This window comes from Agelaius phoeniceus, chromosome 4 (genome assembly GCF_051311805.1).
Source record: "Agelaius phoeniceus isolate bAgePho1 chromosome 4, bAgePho1.hap1, whole genome shotgun sequence".
NCBI lineage: Eukaryota > Metazoa > Chordata > Aves > Passeriformes > Icteridae > Agelaius > Agelaius phoeniceus.
Genome location: NC_135268.1, coordinates 65,911,034 through 65,931,107, shown reverse-complemented (window position 1 = coordinate 65,931,107; position 20,074 = coordinate 65,911,034). Strand labels below are relative to the sequence as shown.

The 20,074-nt window shown below is 40.2% G+C and overlaps 1 protein-coding gene across 3 annotated transcripts in view; it reads right to left on the bottom strand.

Annotated features, from left to right (window-relative positions):
- Positions 1–5,077: 5,077 nt before the first annotated feature.
- Positions 5,078–20,074, bottom strand: part of MXD4 (MAX dimerization protein 4) — a 39,637-nt gene continuing 24,640 nt past the window's right edge. For all 3 annotated transcript variants that reach the window (XM_054632947.2, XM_054632945.2, XM_054632946.2), the window contains exons 4-6: positions 12,511–12,625; positions 9,305–9,464; positions 5,078–7,872 (exon numbers count right to left, since the gene is read on the bottom strand). In XM_054632947.2, coding sequence (XP_054488922.1) covers positions 7,724–7,872; positions 9,305–9,464; positions 12,511–12,625 — 424 coding nt within the window. In that variant the 3' untranslated portion in view covers positions 5,078–7,723. The remainder of the gene's footprint in view (positions 7,873–9,304; positions 9,465–12,510; positions 12,626–20,074) is intronic.

Sequence of the window (20,074 nt, the reverse complement as noted above, 5' to 3'; positions counted from 1 at the left end):
CAAGAAAAGGAGGAAGGGAACAGATGGACGAAAGAGGAGTTGACAGACAGCATGATCTCATAATCCCCGCTGGCATAGGAATTCAGGCTAGAATTGAAATATTTCAGGTCAGAACACTGTGCACTTAAAATTCTCATTTTGAAAGAACAAGCCTCTGAAGAGAAACAAATTTTCATCTGTTAGACCATCCATCAGCTCTTAGGGCAAAGATTAAACAACAGCCTTCTACAAATATATCATCAAAATTTCTAACAACCCCTTTCCCCACCCAACCTCAGACCCGTGTCCTTCAGCATTTGCTTTTGCAGCTCCTTTTGGGTCAAGATTGTTTTCCTCTGATTCATCTTTTTTTTTTTTTGGTTGTGTTCAGTCAAAACATAATTAAGGCTTACCTTACCCTTTTTTTCCATTCTAGGAGCAGTTGTTTTGCATCTGTTTCCTAGAACTGGAGAGGCTGCTTAGATAGCATATTGCCTTTACAAGCCATTTTATGGTGAATTCCAGCAGATTAAGGCATAAACATTTCTGGAAAGATGTCTGCAAGCTCTGCAGTATTCCATCCTTACCATGTTCTGTTTGTTCCACTGCAAAATATGACATCATTGTGCCTGACACCTCAGAGAGGAGCTCTCGGCTCCCCATCGTCTGAGGCTGTCACAGCAGCCGAGGAGTGCAGTGCCACCACACAGGCATTGCACTAAACCCTCCCACCGGGATACATCTGTCAGACGAAAATCTCAACCTCGTTTGCTTGTTACTGCTTTAGGGGGTTGTTTTGGTTGTGGTTTGGTTTTGGGGGGAAAAAAATCAACACAGAGGAGGCAAGGAATTAGGATTTTAGCTGGTGAACTGCAACTGTACAGCATTTTGATTTTGCATCACACTGCACATCTGCTCACAGCAGCAGGATTGCAAAGGTCCCTGCTGCAGATTGTTGGAACAACAATTATTCTTTGGAAACACCCTGTCCTAAAATGTAATTCATTGCTTTGAGCAAAATTGTATTCTTGATTAGGCACAACTTTAAAGTGCCACGTGAACTTTTATTATAACAAAGTCAGAAGACAAGAATTTGGCACCAGCTTGCTTTCTTTGCCAAGTGCATGGATCTTCTCTCCAGAGGAATGGTAGATTTCATTCTGAGACCTTGTATTCCCAGAAAAGCAGGTCAGAGTGATTAGTTTCCTTCAGCTTTGTTGGATTCAGTACTTTAAATACACAAGAAGCTCCTACACGTTCAGGCTAGCACTCCTAATGTGTTTAAACATATAATGCACAAAGGGATATGTTCTTTTTCCTAGAAAATTGTTTGTTTACTCTCCTGAATCTGTTTTGAATGAAAACCCTGATTTTCATCCTGATAGGCAAGGCAAGCCTCTGAATGTTAAGTATTAAATTTGAAACATCCATTATTAGCAAAATGAGGAAACTTATTTTTCTTTTAAACAAATGGTATGATATGACAAATATCATAAACAGACCTGTACAGATCATAAACTGTACAGGATTTACAAAAATAGTGCCACCACATTTATAATATTTTTTTTTACCCAGTGCAATTCTTGTGCTGAGAAAACTGGTGCTGTCACAAAGTACAGCACTGCTAAAATCTTATTACAGCTATTTTTTTCTGTTGGAGATTAATTTATAAAAAGTTATTAAGTGCTAGATTGTATTTTATATTTGTTTTGTGATAATGTTAATTGCAAAGAAAACTGTGATAAAAAAATTAGTTTACTATGCTTTGCACATGAGCATCTTACTGATTCAGCAGCTCAGCTTATTCAAATCAAATATAAATGTATCAACTAGCTACTGGCCATGATTTGAATGTAAAACTACTATTTCTGTATTTTTAAGGTACCACTGTATTTAGTACCAACATGCATGACAAACTGAAACACAAACCAGGGGATGTCACACACTGCAGTTGAGAGAAACCAATGTAATCTACAGAAGGGTTTCAGCTCCGTCCTTTCTCTCATCTCTCATCAGTTAAAATGCTTGTTTTTGTCTGGCTGCACATCACTTGTGATGTGACTTTCATATTTGATAAAATAAACATGCAGAACTTGTAGGCTGTCTCTTAATGCTTTTTTCCCTGTCTTGCACTGAGCTGAAATTATTTCAAGTATAATTACTTAGAACAGACACTAATGCATTTCAATTTGCACTTTGCAAACAGGTTAGTTTGTCTTCAGAAATGTAATAGTGGAAATTTATACAGCACCCATGGTTAGAGACAAATAAGATTAATGACTGTTGGGGTTTCAATGGGCCAGTGTGTGTAAAAGAAGTCTAAGTAGCACCCCAATCTTCATACCATGCTATTAATTCGAATTGCTAAAACTCAGTGAGCTCCTTATGAAATAGCTGACATGAAATAAGCTGACATGTAAAGATTTGCAGTATGTAAAGAACTGCGAAGAGAAGAAACACAATGCACAAAAAACAAGTGATGAAAGTTTAAAAAAAAACCTGAGTAACACAACAAAAAGGTATAAAAATTTGTATTTATATAATGACGAGATAATGATACAACACAATACTCCGTGTGCTACAGAACGTAGCAAGCGCCATGTACGTGTGTACAAATGAATCTGTATAGTACAGTCAAATGCATCTCACAGACTATGAACCATTCCTTTGGCTCTGGGACCCAGAGGCTCTGGCACAGAACCCCCCCACTAACACCTTTAGGTGACAATTGTACTACTAAGCAGCAGAAGGCTCTCACTCAGTGCTTCACCTGCACCAAAATTTCATCTTAAACATCCCTCCTGCACAGACCCTTCCAATGCCATACATCCTGTGGAACCACAGTTTATGCCTCTCGTGCAAAATGAAAGAAAGGAATTGTGAACTTGGGGCACCTTCACTCTGCTTTGCCAAGAGTCAGGCCTCTGGCTGGCCATGCCTCCCCAGGAATCCTTTCCTGGGCTTATTTACAATACTTCAGGCAGAGAGAACAGCCAAGGTGACCAAATGGTCTTTTCTGTTTCATATACCTCCTGCATTTTAATTCTGGGTAGCTAGAGAACACACTTGGATGTTTTCTTTACAGCTACCAATTAACAACAGTGCATTTAGACAGTCACTTAAGCAAATTGGTTCATTTCATTGCTGGCAAAATTAATTTCTGATGTGTTTGCCCCGTTAGTATTTGTAGGGAGTACAGCTCTTCCTTAAAGGGTTCCTAAAGGGTCTCAATTATTCTTCCATCAATTTTGGAAAGTGTAAGTTAATGGATTAAATATCAGCACTTTTACTGGCTCATACCACACACAACCGATGGCCTCTACCATTTAAAAACAAATTTAACAGATTTATGAAAGAGTAATTTGTTTTGAAGACATTCCTTTATCAGCAGCATCATAAAATTAAATGTATAAAATTAATATTACTTAATTAAAAGCTGTGATGATGTGGTTCTTTTCAAAAATGTGTTTCTTTCCACATGGCTGATCCACAAGGATGAAAAATTTCACCACTAATTACCAGTCTGCCAAAAAGTTATAAAAATGGTGAAATAATCACTTGTTCAGGAGGAGAGATTGCTGTAAGTACCTCCAGGAAAAGCAGAAGTACCCACCCAGAGCAGGTTTGCAGGCAGAGCCCACACTTGTAACTTCACCTCTTTCTGTTGCCCAATTCTCCTCTTTTGGTATTTTAAGTTCACCCACTGAAATGGGTTATGCAAAGTGCACAGTCAGGTGCTCAGAAAACCGGTATTTGTCACTGTAACTTATTTGTAGATCAACAAGTAACTTTTTTTCTATAATTATATGCATGTGGTATAGTTGAACCTATACTCATCCATGTCAAAAATATAACACCATTGAAGTCAGTCTTAATTCTGTAACTTAGAACAAGTTAGATGTGTTAGATTTTATGTCGTTTTTTTCAACTCCAAATCTTATACTAAGAAATTAGGATTGAAACTCATCTATAAACAGCACATGGAAAACTGTCATTCTCATGGATTTTTGGGAGGCTTTTTTATTTCTGTTTTAACCTGCTAAAACTCACTCTGAACCAAGTTTGTTCTTTGCAGAAGACAATACAGGATCCAGTCTCTGGTTAATAATGTGTTGCAGAGCTTCTACTGCCAAACCTGCTCTATTCAGAAGATAAATAAATCAGCTGCAATGGGCCTGGCACGGTACAAGCCGGGCAGAGAGAGGATGGATGCGAAGGAGGATTCATCCTCTGAATTGCAGCAGAGAATATGCAGAAAGAACTAACAATTTTGGGCTGGTTTTTTTTGTGCCTCCCTGTGGTGATGCCAGAGTGCAGGCAGGGCGCTGGGGAAGCACTAATCCAGGAGCAGTGCAGAGGCGTGCATCCTCTGACACCTGCGTGCTGCGAGGGAAAGCCCTTCCCTTCTTCTCCCCCAGGAAACGGGCCAAACCTCTGCGTCTCCAGAAAAAGAACTTTGCGATGACTTCATCTCTCCAGAGCCCCTTCCACAGAGAAAACGACCTAGCAGCCCTGTAATCTTGTCCCTACTCCTTTTCCAGTGTGGTAACTGCAGAGGAAATGGATGAACTGAGCAGCAGCACCTCCTCGCCTGCTAAAAGCGCGTCACGACAACACGACAGAGCTGCCAAGGTGGGGGCAGGATTTCATCTTGCAGCAAAGTTTGCTTTTTGCAGCCCCACCGTGGGCACAGGTACACTTGTGCACACGCACGGGGCACACACACAAGTGCCCAGCTGAGAAAAAATAATAAAAATAACGCTGCATCCCAGGTGCTGTGGCCACAGGCAGTGCTGCACTGACTGCTCAGCAGCAGAACCTAAAGAATGTCAGAGCCCCGACTGTCCCCACTGACTGCAGCTCTGCTGGGGGAACAGGCCAGCCCAAACCTGGCCCTAGGATCTGCTGTGCCCCTGCCTCTAACGGGGCTGCTGCTGTCCGGGGGCTGTGCCTGAAAATTCCACCTTAAATTGGGCTGTGCTCGAGGGAGAATGACACAGGCAGTATGGTGTCATTTTTCTTTACCAGCGTTAATAGCTCCCAGCTGTAACAACTGAAAAAGTAAAAACAAATAAACCCTTTTTATTTCCACTCAAGATTATTCGAGTAATTTTTATTGAAAATATAAGATCTACAAAGCCATGGATACCCAGCGTGGAAGAACTCATTAAGTTAGCACATTCATCTTTAAAAGGAAAATTTCAGGTTGACCTAAGGTACAATAATGTTCAATTTAAAGTCTCGTTTTTCCTTCTGTAAGTTTCAAATCTCTTTTCATTAGGAGGTTCTGTGCAAGAGCTGCTTGTCATGAAAGGAAACACTTTACAATCCATGAATGTGTTCATTATATAATAAATGAACAGCAACAATATACTAGCCTCTTTTTTTTTTTTTCCTGTTAACAGTCGTGTGTTAAAGTAAACTCTTATTTTTTTTTCCATGATTTGGAAATTAGTTACATATGCACCAAAGGAGCTAGTAATTTCTGCTGCTTGTCAGCTACACACAATGAGTATATTGCTGTGTGCTTTCCCCAACAATGAGGATTTTAGTAATATGCAAGGTGTATAGAATGTAATACCAAAACCTGCATCACAGAAAAGGTTAATTGTTTTCTTATTCAGCTGCCAGAGTTGATAACCTTAGGCCCCTCCCCAGAGCCAAAGTAGGGGTGGCCATCCATTAGGTTATGTAAATTAAATGTATACGTTTCCTTGTTGGCAAGTTCCAAGCAGTAAGCGAGAGTGCAAACAAGGATCTGTAAGCTGCCACAAAATGTATTCATATTTCTACTCCGTGTTGTAAGAGCCAAAGGGAGGACACGTATGTCAGATGTTGAAAGAACAACTGAACCTTTGCTTTTGATCATTATGGTCAGTCTGTCATGAGGTCTTGTATCTGAATGCTAAAAATGGCACCACACTTGGACATCCCATAGCCTTACACAGTACGTTTGTGTTTCCCAAGCCACTGAGCGCTGGTCTCACAGAGACCCTGACTTTATAAGCTAACAAAAAATAGATTTGGGTGCTGAAGAATCCAAGGGAGGGCTCATACAAAGACAATTAACCCTCGCACCAAAACCTAATTTCATGATTTTACTTAAAGCCACACTGAATCAGTTGTGAGAGGGTGAAGATATAAATACACCTCTCTGCTTCATCCGTAAGAAGGTGGACAACTGACCATTTGAACAGAGGGTCTTGAAACAAAGCTTAGTTGTCCTTTAAACAATGAGAAGGAGAGGCATACATAAATGGTCACCAAGGCACAATATGACAAAGGTGAAGAGTCCCTGAGACTCTGGTCTGGGTCTGTACCATTCCCCTCCTTATACAAGTAAATGAGAACATTTAGGAAAATATAATACAAAATCTCTTACAGGAAATATAGACTACACTTGCTAAAATCACTTCCCTAAAAGTGTTTATAGCTTTTTTCTTTTTTTTTTTTTTCAATTTTTTTCTTTTTTTTTCTTCTTTTTTTTTCATTTTTTTAAAAGACCTTCTTTAAACAGATAATGCAAAGACTGGTCCATTTTTTTCTTACCCGGCAAGCCAAGCTCTAATGACTTCACTAAGCAGAAGTTGTATTAAAATACATCTTCATAGTATTGCTACAATTTGGGTAAATATGTTCTGAACAGCTTGATGAGTACTAAATAAACTTTGCTGTTTTACAGCATACATTTTAATTTTTTTGCACTTTTTTAAGAATAGAAAATGCAATTATAGTGTGCAAAAGAAAAAAAATTAATTATCTTCTAGCTGAATACTGTAATTTTAAGCCATGCCTTCCATAAGAATGTATTGACATGTGTAAATAGAAGAGAAGAAAAAAAATACAAGCAAACAGAGATTTCATTTCCTTGCAAGGAAAGATTAACTATCACAAACTGGATCACTTGAGTTCTGTATTCTTCAGAGAAAGAAATGAAAACAACAACCCATAAAACCACTGAAATGCTTCAAATGTCATCCATTCCACAGTAACAGGTTAAAACTGCCATGTTGCTTTCTACTGCTCCCGTTAACATGGATAGAATGATTTGCTGCTGGTTGGATATTGAATACAAAAAGCAAAAGAAAGTTGAGATCATCCCACATGAAGTCATTATTAGAGCTGGCTTTTCCCCCATTTTGAAGTACAGTAGTGACTTGTAAATATGACCTTTTCTAAAGATCATTTGAGATTTGAAGATTTATCTGCCTGCTTCACCCAAACAACAACTGCTGAAAGAATTTACTCTATGGAGCCCACTATACAGCATTCAAAATGTTTTGGGTTTGGGGTTTTTTTCATGAAAAAATACCACAAAAAGTAGTTTTAGGTTTTTGTATCTCTGAATCACTAACACATTGTAGATTTCATTTATTCTTCCATGTTTGAAAATGGTTTCTGCAAAATCAAAATAAACTGTCAAACTCCCTTACGCCATGCTTCCAACAGTTTGAATTTAATACTTCTTGAATGGAACGACATAATTTATTTCCTTTAATTTGCAGGATGGCTACATCAAGCTAGCTTTAAGTCACAACTGTACCTAACCACAGTTCTCTGCAGCAAACCCATGATTTACAATATCTAATATTGTGGTTACAGTGCAGGGAACCGTGGGTAAGAAACCTCCATGTCAGAGTATTGTGGTTGGGGTTTCCCGGAAGAGTGGCAGTTGACACCTCTGGAATATTCATATATAAGTGCTTCAGTCAGATGGTCCTGAGTTGAGCGGGTAACTCAGGCACTATGAGAGCCTGGCATTCAGTCTGCGGGAATGTGTGTAACCTCCGTCACTCGAACCGCTCTGCAAACTGTAGTGGTCTTCAGCATCACTGGCACTTCCAATACTGTCCATTTCACCTGGAGTAAACTCCATTCCTTCAATGTCTACTTCTAAAGAAAACATAAGAAGGCACATTTTCAGAAAGTTGTAGCGACTGGTCATGGGCCAGTGTCAATCAACACCTGAATCACACTTCAGTTGCAATAATTATAAAAAAAACAAGAACTGGCACAGTAATTCCTGAGTAAAGGATCATCTTGTCCACCTGAGAATTAAAATCCCTTCTGTCCTCAGCCACATAAATATACTGCATGACATCAATACCTGTGACATTCACATTGTCTGAACAGAGAGAGACATAATTCTCTCTCTCAGGTTTTTTCCTGGAGAAGCACAGAGGGAAAACAATTTTTATCTCTGCTTGCCGCTCCTAGTGTTTTGCATATGTAGAGTGTGTTAAGAAAATTGTTTACCTAAAGAAATTTAGTAATTAGATTCTGGTAGAAATTGTTTAGGTTAATGAGCCTATCAGGTCCAAGCTGTATGGACTGTCAGTCTGCAGACAGACATGAGTTTTTCAATTAGTAGTAAGTATAATATAGTATAGTATAGTATAGTATAGTATAGTATAGTATAGCATAGTATAGCATAGTATAGCATAGTATAGCATCTCTCTTTAATATAACTGTAATGTAATATAGTATAGTTTCAATAAACAATTGTTCAACCTTCTAAATCAATAGAATCAGATACCAATCATTCCTGTGATGGGGGCACCCTGAAACTTTGATAAATACCAGATGTTTTCCCAGAACTGTTCCAACCTGCACACAGACACTGATTTAGAAAAAAGCTGGCCCTCAGAGGTGGTTGTACTGCAGAACTGTCCATGGTAATTCCAGCCATGCAGGTGTTGGCTGCCCATGGTGTGACCACCTGTCCCCAGGTTACTGCCCCAAGACCAACCACTCAACTCCCCTGGGCCCAGAAACAGCCAGCCTGGGCAACTGTTCTGCCAGAAGAACGTCCAAATGGGAAAATAAGAAATGGCAACAGCCAGCTTGACAAGCTGTCTTAAATGAGAACCAAATGCAGAGAACCCTTGGTGATCGTTGCACAGAAAATGTTTTAAAATTTCACAATAAATTATGTGGAAATAATTTTTTTCACACAAATTAATTAGGCTAAGTACGATTTTTTTTTTCCATGGGAAAATATTATGCCAGCTTTACCAATAATTACACTAAAAATTCAAAATATTAAATGGTAATTGTTAAAAAACTGGCAAAAACACATGCAGGATAAATAGCTTTAAAAATACACACAATATTAACAGCTTCAAAACTGATTAGGAAAAAAAACATTTTTCAAAGTTTGTGAAAAAGATGCCTTAATTTTTTACTTTTCAAACTGCATTATGGAATAATTTTGTCTGGGTTTCATTGAAAGCTTGATTTTAGTTCTAAATGACATTTCCTTGTTTCCCTCCTTCCCTTTTGCCCCGTGCTGCTGCAGCCCTGTGGGAAGGCCTGGCTGAGTTACCTTGTTCAGAGTCAGTGGATATTGTTGATCCCATGCTGTCAGTGCGGATTCGCTCCATGCCCTGCACGGAGAGCTGCTCCAGCCTGCGCTTGAGGTAGCGGTGCTCCCGCTGTAATTGTTCTTTAATATTTAGAGCTTTTCGGTCCTGTTCTTCCAATTTCTTAAAGGGAGAGAAACACAGTGAGCTGGCAGTTTGTACCCATGTCAAAGCATAAGTGACTTAAGGTCTTCTCATAAACAGTAATTTGAAAGCAATTTAAGTATTTTAATTAATCAATATAAAGTTAGAGTTAAATCTAAAATTTTGATTTTTTTAGTTAGCATTCTGTAGAGGTCAGTACAATTTTAGCAGGCTGAATTTGTTTCACGGTAAGATAAATGGTTACAGGGGAAAAATAATAATAATTTAAAAAAAAATCCCTCAGAGACTCTCCTGCCACTAGCAGACATTTCCTGGCTAAGACCAAATTATTGTTGCCTTGGTTGTGGGGAGTATTTAAATCATTTTATCAGGCGAAACCAGCATCATCTTTGATAACTCGAGCACAGCTCAGGTTTCAGTGAGAACATAATGCATCTTTAGATGAGTCTCTTATTCCACCTATCACCATAAAGAAACCATCGTGGGCCTCTGAATGTTCTCCCTCCTACCGTAGGCTATGGAAAATTTTAGCATTTAAAATGCTTCATTAACAATAAGCAGCATTAATTATATATAGAAGGAGGAATTTACTAACAACTCTCTTTATTCTTGCTTTTTTTTTTCCTTGAACTTCTCCAGAGCAAGTATGATAATTCTGTGATATCATCTACAAAGTCGGTGGTATTAATTCAGAATTTCTCGGCAAACAGCCTGTGAAAGGATCCTTCACATATCTACCTAAAATCTCCCCTCTGACAGAATAAAAGCAGGTATTAATTTTGCAAATAAAAAGAATGCTTCACACCCGATAAAATGTGCTGCACTGTTGGTCCAAATACAGTAACAGGAATAAAGTATCTTTTTGTATTTGAACTGAGCCCTTCTCCAAATCGCTGCTAGCCATTAAAAAAAAACTGACTGCATAATTAGGGAAAAATTTGTAAGAGTATGATGGGATTAAAAGCATGAAGGATACACAAATCAAAACACCTTTTATAATTAAAAAAATTATCTATCTGATGCAGTAAATTACAGGTTGTAGCAGTAAAAGCACTCATAAGAGTGAGCAGATTTCTCTGTGAGCTGTGTTTACAGGATCACTGAGATTTAGGAGATGTGCAGGGAGTGAATACAGCTGCTGAAGTCTGCTCCCTGCCATCTGAATGAACCTAGCCTTGGTTTTCTGAGGAGAGCAGGCTGGGACAGTGCACAGCAAAACACAAGCAAAACCCTTTCAGAGATCTTGCTGTTCCCATGCAAGCCTGAAATAGAAGTGTTTGAAAATAATTGACACCCTTGAATGGGGCAGTTTCCTGGCTCAATGAAATCTACCTTCTTCCACCACATATTAAGCCCCCTCCCAGGCAACACACTCTGCAGATAATCATCATAGGTGGATACACAATGTTATAATAGGAAAAGGGGTTGGTACATCCATGTACACAACAAACCAAATGTGCCCAATTGATCAGACTTCCTTTTCCTGTATTTTCCTGGCTGCAGTCCTAAACTCTAACAACTACTTTAGGAAAGAACTCAGTGATTCATATCCAGGAGACTCAAAACCATGCAGTCTTTCAGAGCAGATCTCAATATATGGGGGGTGTGTGTGTGTGAAAAGTTGAGCACTAATGACTGTGCTCAAAATGCCAGCTGGGCACGGGCAAGCTCTGGCAGGGCAGGGGAGGGAGCTGACCTGACAAAGGGGAGCAATTAAATGCTAACCCAGTTTGGGCAGGTTCAGTTAAAATCTTAAAAAGAAAGTTAAACTTCAGTCTGGGTTTTCAAAAGACGAGTACTTGGTGCTGTGCAAGAGAGATCTGGAAAGAATCTGTTCCCAGCTTTTTTTATCAGCAGCTGAAATGGTAACTGCAGGGCTAATCTCGCACACTCGCCACTTGTAAAAACACTTCTTCAATTTGTATGCATAAGCCCATCATAGGGGGGCAGCCCAAGACAAAAACCACATGCAGTGCCTTTCATGCATGTTAGCCTGAATTATAAACAAGAGGCCAAAATCTCAAATGGTAAAAACAGGGGTTGCCCAGCTGGAGTAAATGTGCTTAGAAGTGCTGAAAAAGTAGCTCTGTAAACTTGTTCACAAGAATGGTTTTGCTTAGATTAATCTTTATTTCTTCATATGAATCACACCCACTTCTGTAACAGCACTGAATCTTAAAGCTGTGCATCAGCAGGATGTTCTCCAAAATATTCCAAGATTACTGGCAGTGTTCAATTTTGCCTGACACTTTTCTTGACCTGTTTCTCTGTAACACTGAAAAAATGCCAGAGGAGTAATTACAGTCCTGGACACAGCAGCAGAAACCTGTTCTTTAACTTTTACATTTAAATACCTCTTTGTCTTATTTCTGCATATAACCCTGTTCCCTGAAAACAATGACAGTGAAAATGGGAGTGAAGGTGTCTTTGGAGAGAGAAGGCCTGAGGAGTAATTTCCTTTGAATTACTTGTGCAAATGTAGAACCTGCACTGCTGCTGGATCATAGGTGAGATTTAAGGCTGTTTTTTGTTTTAAACTTGTAACAAGGGGAGCAGCCACTAACAGGAGATTGCATTTAATTTTTTGTTTCATTTAAATGAGAACCTGGTCAACAAAATGTTGATGGGATACGGCTCACTAATAGGATATTTTTGATTCCATTTTTTTTTCATCATTAATGGACCTGGCTTTTTTACATTTTAGTAAATTCAGTACAATTCTACTTTGCTTGGTTCTTAAAAATAAATATATTAATTAAAGAACAGCTTTGATAGATTTTTTTTTAATTATAGTGTAAAATAAATTAAATTATAGTGTATTAAATACACTAGTTAGCAACTGAGAAATCACAAAACCACTGTTTTGTATATCTGAGATGCTAAATTGCAAAACACTAAACTTTGACACTGTGACTGAAATCCCTGCAAGTAATAAAGGCCAATAAATCCAGAAGATTGGACATATGGATATGGATTTTGTGTGAAAATTTGTTTCCTCTCTATGGATACACATTCTGGAAGGTTCTCCCTTGAAAGAAATAAAAACATGGATGAATGTTTTTACCTTGATATGCATCTTAGCTCTTTTCAACAGACTTAGAGTGGTGTGTCTGGTGCTGTCCGGCCCGAGAGGCACAAGCTGTTTTAGCTGTTCCAAATATAGCCGGAGTTTAGCCCGCCTGCAATCATCAAAAACCAAGAGTTGTAGTGGAGTTGCACCCGACCAGAATCTCCTATATGCAAACACCATCTGTTTGCAGGATCTCTGCTCAGAGCTCGAGTCAACCGTGGCTTCCTTTCCCCTCCCTTTGGCAGGGTTTCAGACTGAAAGGTCACTTGAAATGCAGTAATGCTGCTTGGCACACTCACACAGGAGGCTCATACCTGTGTTTCAGAGCACTTTGCTCAGCCTGGTCAATCCCATCTTAACCAAAGGGGAGTATGCTCAGAGATCTGAGACATCCAGGCAACGCTGCACACAACCTGTGGCTGGGTAAGGCCAAAATCCTGGGATTTTGCCTCCAATGCAGGGATTTCTGCAGGCATAGACAGAGCTGTGGGCAGCTGCAGACCCTGATCCCCCTCTCCCCATTCCTATCCCTGCCTGCTGCAATAGAAACACTCCAGCTATGCAAGCCAAGGGCATCCATGCAGCTCCTCACAGCTCAGAGCTGTTTCCAGCCATGGTTTATCAATGTGTTTTAACAGGGAGGTCCTGATGTCTCTTCTACTGACCCACAGTCCCCTCAGAAGGAGACAGTTCTTCCTCTCACTGCACTGTGTTTATTATAAACACACAAGAAGAAACACTTCCAGCCATATTCCTCAACAACAGGGTCCTGCTTTCTCTGTTACTCCCTTGCAAGTATCACTACTGCTGCTCTCAACAACCTCTCCTGTACTACTGCCATATCTATCAGTAAAAAGAGAATGAACAAAGTATATTTCTACAAATGTTTTCCAAACTAGAAAGCAGCTGGTGATACAACAGTCCAAGGAAGAGTTGCTTGACCAATCCAAAACAAGGCAGTGGCCAACCAAAGAACTGCATGGGAGTGTGTTTCTGCAGTTCCATCCTAAAGAAAATCTCTCCTGGTTTTAATTCACAGCCCTTAAACAGGAATCCACACGGTTCTGCAATGAGAAATGGATGTGGAAGTGCTTCCATGAATAACTGCTATCCTCCTTTCTGCCAGCCTGTTACAGGCTGAGCAAAGCCATGACCTGGAGCTGGCATTGCCCTCACAGCCATAAGAGGAAATGAAGCAGATCCCAAGAGTGAGGGGAATAATCATCTTTTTCAAATTTGCTCAATGCTGCATGAAGGAAACAAACACTGCAGGGAATTCAACACTTCTGGTCAAGAACGAACCTTCTTTTGAACAATGAGTTCAGAACCACAGTCCAGCATCAGTGTTTGAAATGGACAAACACTCTGGGGCACAAACACTCTTCAGCAGGTTTTAATATGCACCAAATGACAAATTAAATGTTTATAATTGGAATTATTAGTGCAATGTGAAAACAACCTGAGAATTAACATTGATAAAACCCAAAGCAAAACAGAATTAATACAGAACACCAGTGACTACATACTCACATATGTAGTTCTGTCTGCCTATAAATCAGCAGTGTACTAGCTAAGAAACCACAAAGCATTTTCAAAAAATTTTACATTTTTTCTTCAAGCCACTTAGGGAAAAAGGATTTTTGGTAAAAATCTGATTCACAAGAGAAAACTGCCAACAGACTTTTTGTTTAGGTCTGGGGTTTGTTTTTAAATACAAGGTTCTAAACTTAAGCATTGAAATGCTTTTATTTAAACAACACCAACAAAGATTGGCTGAAGTATTCACAAAAAGAGCCCAATCGGATCCCCTGAGGCTGCTACCTTAAACTGGAATATCAATCTTTAAAATAGTGAAATTAGGGACCACTGATATTTATACAGAAAATCTTAATGAGGCAAATTTTTATTTCTGCATCTGTAATCTCTAACAACTACCTGGGGTAGTTGCATTTTAAATACAAAAACTTGTGTCAGGGACTAAATTCAAATAATCTTCTTGTTTTCTAAATGGCCTCTGAACATACCCACATGAGCCTGTTTCACTCAGCCCAACCTGGATGCAACAGTACCTAGACTGATGACAAGAAAGTGGGGACTGAAGATGAAGGAGCATATGTGAAGGAAGAGGAGAAGAATGGTACCAAATAGTAAATAGAGAGGTAAACACCTAGAAATAGAATGAGCAATATACTTGGAGCAGTTAGAAGTCTGATAAGGAATATACAGAACTGTTGATGTGAGATTTACTTAGTATTAATTCTGGAGAACATTAATGAAACCAGACTACATACTGAACTTGTCTGCTTACCACAGGGAGAAGAAAGCAAGGCTTTAGTGCACTTCCTTGCCATCAACTGGGAGTTCACAGAAATATCACCAAAGTTCAGGGGCATGGCCGTGTGCCTTTTTAAAGCACAAACTCTCTAATGTTACCTGCCAGCCCAGTAGAGCAGGACTTTACAGAAGTGCCAGGAAGAACATGGGAATGAATCTAAGAAGAGTATTTTTAAATGACCAGTGAGAAGAATTAAAAGGGCTGAATATTAACAAAACTGCTTTAAGGCTTTTCCAGTACTACCAGCTGATACTGATAGCAGTTAATGTGCTAAACACACTTGCTGGAAGACCTCCTCTAACTTCACTTTTTATCTTAAAAGGACTTTTTCTTTCCTCTAATTACTCAACACCTATGAATCCATTACAGATTTTAAAGCATAAGCTTTACATAGATCTTTACATAAATGCAGACATGTTTATGTGACTAATTCATTAATTATAATCAATAGCATAGATTGTGAAAGTACAAAAAGAAAACCAGCCCACCACAACTCCTCTAGTACTGGAGTAAATATCCTCACGTTTTTCATCTTAGAAAAAACTGTAAGAATGTAAGAAAACATTTCAGGCATGTTACATTAACAGATCACACTAGCAGGAACAAGGGACTCAAACTTCACAGCAGATAAGTTGTCTCGTACAGACTCTGCCAGCATTAATTTCTCTCTTTTTCTGCAGGGACCTGACAGCTTTTGCTTTTCCTCAGCTGCCTGTGACCACAGGAGGAGGGAAAGGCACTCACAGAGGTAATCACAGCCAGAGCTGCTTTGTGTTTTGCAGCTCACGCCTTAAATTCCACCTAAAAAAATAACAAAAAGGAAAAAAAAAAAAAAGAAAAGCAGCCTAATGTCAGAGCAACAGGGTAACAGTCTCTGTGCATGAAACATGGTTGAAGTTGGGTAATTACACTCTGCTCCAGCTTCCAACACCAGTGTGGATCTGCCTGGACACCAGAGCTGACAGAAAAGGGCAATTTCCTCACCTCAGGTGGATGCACAGAAATATCCCCCCCCATCACTGATACTGATTTCATCTGGGAAGGCAGGGATATAAAAATGCCATCCAAAATCCAAATCAAGCCTGCAGCTCTCTGTTTTGGGTGTAGCCCCACATATGGAGAGGTGCATGGGTGCCCAGGTCTGATTTACCACATCGTCCTTTGTGCCAGATGATAAAGGGGTTTCAGAAGTTCAAGACTCCAGTGTTTCCCCACAAGCAGGTTCACAGCAGGGTCCTCTGAGTCTGCTTTACAGCTCCTCTAGTGCTTGGTAAGCCCGGGCTGGTCAGCATTCCTGGGCAGGGGCCATGTGCAGCAGCTGTCTGGTGGCTCCTCACATTCACATAAAGGACAAAGCCACCTGCTGACAACTGACCCAAAGGCTACCAGCAGGAACTGCCCTAAACTGGTTTTGAATCCATGTAAGCCATGATGGGCAGTAGAGGCAGGGCTTTCAGAGCCCATGGCAGAACCTGGAGCCCCACAGCATGGAGGGACAAAGCAGCAAAAAGGTGGTATTAAGACTTTTCCTACAGAACAAGGACATCCACCAGACCCTCACAGGAAGACCACTCACTGACTCTAGTCCTTGCAGACTCCAGTTTGCTCAAGTGTTTGGCTGTGAAAAGGCAAGTTCACCACTTCTCAAAGAAAGGGTTGCCATACAAAGATCTATTAAGATCTTTGACCCTAATCAATTTCATAATTGTGTTAAGTGAGTCTATTAAATAATAGTCAATAAGCTTTGCTGCATATGTGAAATCCCAGATGGAAATCCAAGCAGTACACCAAGAAATGGAATACTAAGATGCAGAAAAAAAATAAGAAACAAGAAAGTCCATTGTTCACCCTGGATAATCTTCATTCCAAGGAAACTGCAACAACTCCAAGAAATTCCTACAACTACTTGACAGGCGGTTGCAATGGGAACAAAAAACTTCTCTGTAGGGCTAAATAATGCAACAAAAGGCAATGGCTGTGGATTCAGAGGTTCAGGATGGGCACAGGGAAACAAATTTTTTATTGGGGCAGTGGTGAACAACCAGGATAGGTTGCCCAGAAAGGCAGTCCTTGGAGGTTCTTAAAGATTTACCCAGACAGAGCCATAAACCTTCACAGACACACATCCGTGTCTATGAACGTGTAAATACAAAACTGCCTGTAACCCTTCAGCATCTGATTCACAAGATTGCTCCTATTCATGTACCAGGAAAACATCCCCAGCTGTGTGGCTTGAACCTGTGCCACTCTGACTGACAGACTGCTGGTAGGTTTGTGGAGTGACCTGATCCACTGCAGCCTTTCCACAGGGGCTCTCCAGGGCTTTGTCAGGTCCAGCACAGCAGAGAGAAATGGCCTGCAGCCATCAGACAGCAGATAGCTGTTCAAGCAGCAATTGCACAGTTTTTTGACAGCAGCAAAGGTGTGTTTCCTAAACCATTCAAGTATAAATCTACTGGCTTTATTTAGAGGCCACTGAGCTGCACAAAGCCAGCTGCAAAGGCAAGGTGCATATCCCAAATGAGCTGCTCAGTCCTCAGCATGGCATGCCTCAGCCAGGCCCTGGTGACATTGAACGGCCACAGACACTCATGATCCAGGGTGACATTACTGAGTTCCTGTGAAATGTGTGCCTGTCCATCCTGCCACCCCAGCTGGGCACTCCCTCCAGACAAGCTTCCAACAGCCCTCCACGTGTTTGTGGTGGGTAGCACGGGGTGGGCATTTCCTGGAAGCTGCATCCAAAGATAAACAGTTCCCAGTGCTGGCATCGTGTTCCTGACTGCCAGAGGTCACTTGCTGAAAGTGTCAGAAGGGCCATGCTCATCTGTTTCTGAACAATTGTGAGCAGGAGCATAAAACTCACTACAGAGAAGTCAAAATCATGACAAGTGTTCACCTTGCACACCCTCCAGGTCTCACTCCACTGCCCCCATGGAGCACAAGAATGACTCCCCCATGCACCCATTCTCTGCTGACCCAGAGCTGGCTGTGGAAAGGAAGAAGCCATTCTATCAGCAGTCTGTCATCCTGTGGGCATCCCAGAACAGTTCTGTCTGGTCCACACCTGCTCCCTGCTACTAGCAGACTCCCAGTCTGCCAGTGGAGCTGTCCTGGCCATACTGGCATCTCAGACATGCAGCATCTCCAGCTGATGGAGGAAGGATCCAGAACGTTAGGAAATGACCAAAAAGCCACTAAATGTCTATATTCCCACACTGCATGTCCTGATCTTCCCTTCATGCTGGCTCCAGCAGTTGGCAGGGTTAGACATGATGTTGCTTCCACATGCACAGCCCATCGTACCTCTCACCACAGTGCACCACTGAAGCAGGCAGGAAATAATGCTGCCCTCACAAGCAGGCCCTAACTGTGCTTTCTGTAGGGTACCTTAGTGCTAAAAACACTTATGTGACTGAACAAACACTTGTGTGACTGAACATGTGTCTGTTTCAGATGTCCCAGTTTTACTCCACTAAACTGGCTCTGTGTACAGGAGGTTGACATACTCTCAAATCAACGGCTAGATACCTTTGTTTGGTGCTCTTCTGAAAAGAAAAGGACACTATAGATCAAACTCAAGCAATGCAATCACTACAAGCCACACCACTGAGAATAAGCAATAGATTTGAAATAGATGTAAAAATTAAAAATTTGTCATTTCTGTACATTAACCATTTTGATCCAAAAACCAGACAGCATCACGCCCTATCACAAAGCAAATTCAGTACAAACTTAATAAAACTAAACCCCAACTTCAAAGAATAGAAACCTATTTGAAATTAATCTAGAAGACACAATATTACAAACTGGACAGAGTCACCTAAGCCATTCTGATTCCTTCTCTAATGTTTCACTTTTTTTTCCACATTCAAACCTATCCTGGTGCTGTGCAATGAAGTTAATACACAAAGGTTTAAATATAGAGCAGTTACTAAATTTTTCATTGTTGCATAAGGACTGTGTAATCTGGCTTAATAATGTGCATAGGGTAAAGTCAGAGAAGAATCTCTGCACCAAAAATTCACTTCTGGAGTCAAATGTTATCCAGATACACTATGAACCAAAACAGTCTGGCCTCAGCCCACAGCTTTGGGTCAGAGACACCAGCAGTGAACTAATGGTGGTGTTCCCTCCTTAAAGCAAGGTGAATTTATCTCCCTGCCAGACATGAAATTCAGCATAAAATACAGAAGTGAGCTAACTGCAATTGTAAGACAGTCATGTTTTTACAGGAAGACTCTTCACAGATTTATTTATGAAATGCAAATACCTGCGTACAGGGAACACTCAAGTTTTAGACAGAATCAGCAAAGAGAAGCTCGGGATACTTTGTGACATGCACTGGGTCAGGACGAACACTGACAGCATCATTACTCATAAACAACATTACTTCAAAGTTTTTAAAAAATGCAGAAATGTAGCAGTAAAAACCTCCCTAGTGTGACTTCAGGGTTCACCTGCCACCAAGGTAAAACGAGGGCGAGAAACTCTGCCTGTCCTCTGATACCAGCTTCAATCCCTTCTTACTGGAGCTTGACACAACAAGGCAACATCTTTTAAGGGCTGCAGCTCTTTTTATTCTGTGCACAGTCACACTCTGAAGTGGTGACAAAATTTTGTGCAAATTGTTTTAATGGTACTGAAAATTTAATATATTCATATTATTTTGTGTAGCCCTGGATATCATGGCCACATATGCAATGTTGGTAATCATGTAATTATGTACCCAACTCTGCTTAGTGGAAGCTGGTACTCAAGCATACTTGCCTCGCTCCTCTTTAAGCTAACACTTTAATGAAAGTGTCAGGAATTACATATTTACAGCTTGACAAGACTTTTTGTAAGCTACCAAAGATGACTCTGTACTAATTAAAACACATTTGTTTACAAAGGCATTTAAAGAGATTATTTATAAGCTTCCAGCTTACGAAATCACAGAAATTCAATCAGATAAATGGTTCTAAAGAAACCTATTTATTAATGATTCAGACAGTATTTAGCATATCTCCAGCAAAATATTAAACATAATGGAAGATAACGGCCCTCCACTGCAATAAAAATTCCTGTTTCTTTCAAATTTATTTCACTCAGAAACACTTTTAGTACTTTATTCTCTACAAAGGATACCTCAAATACTTTTTTTTCTTAAGGATGCTCTAGCTCACACTTGAGCTGCTCAATCTATTTCAACTACACAACAAATATGCTTTAGTGAAAAGG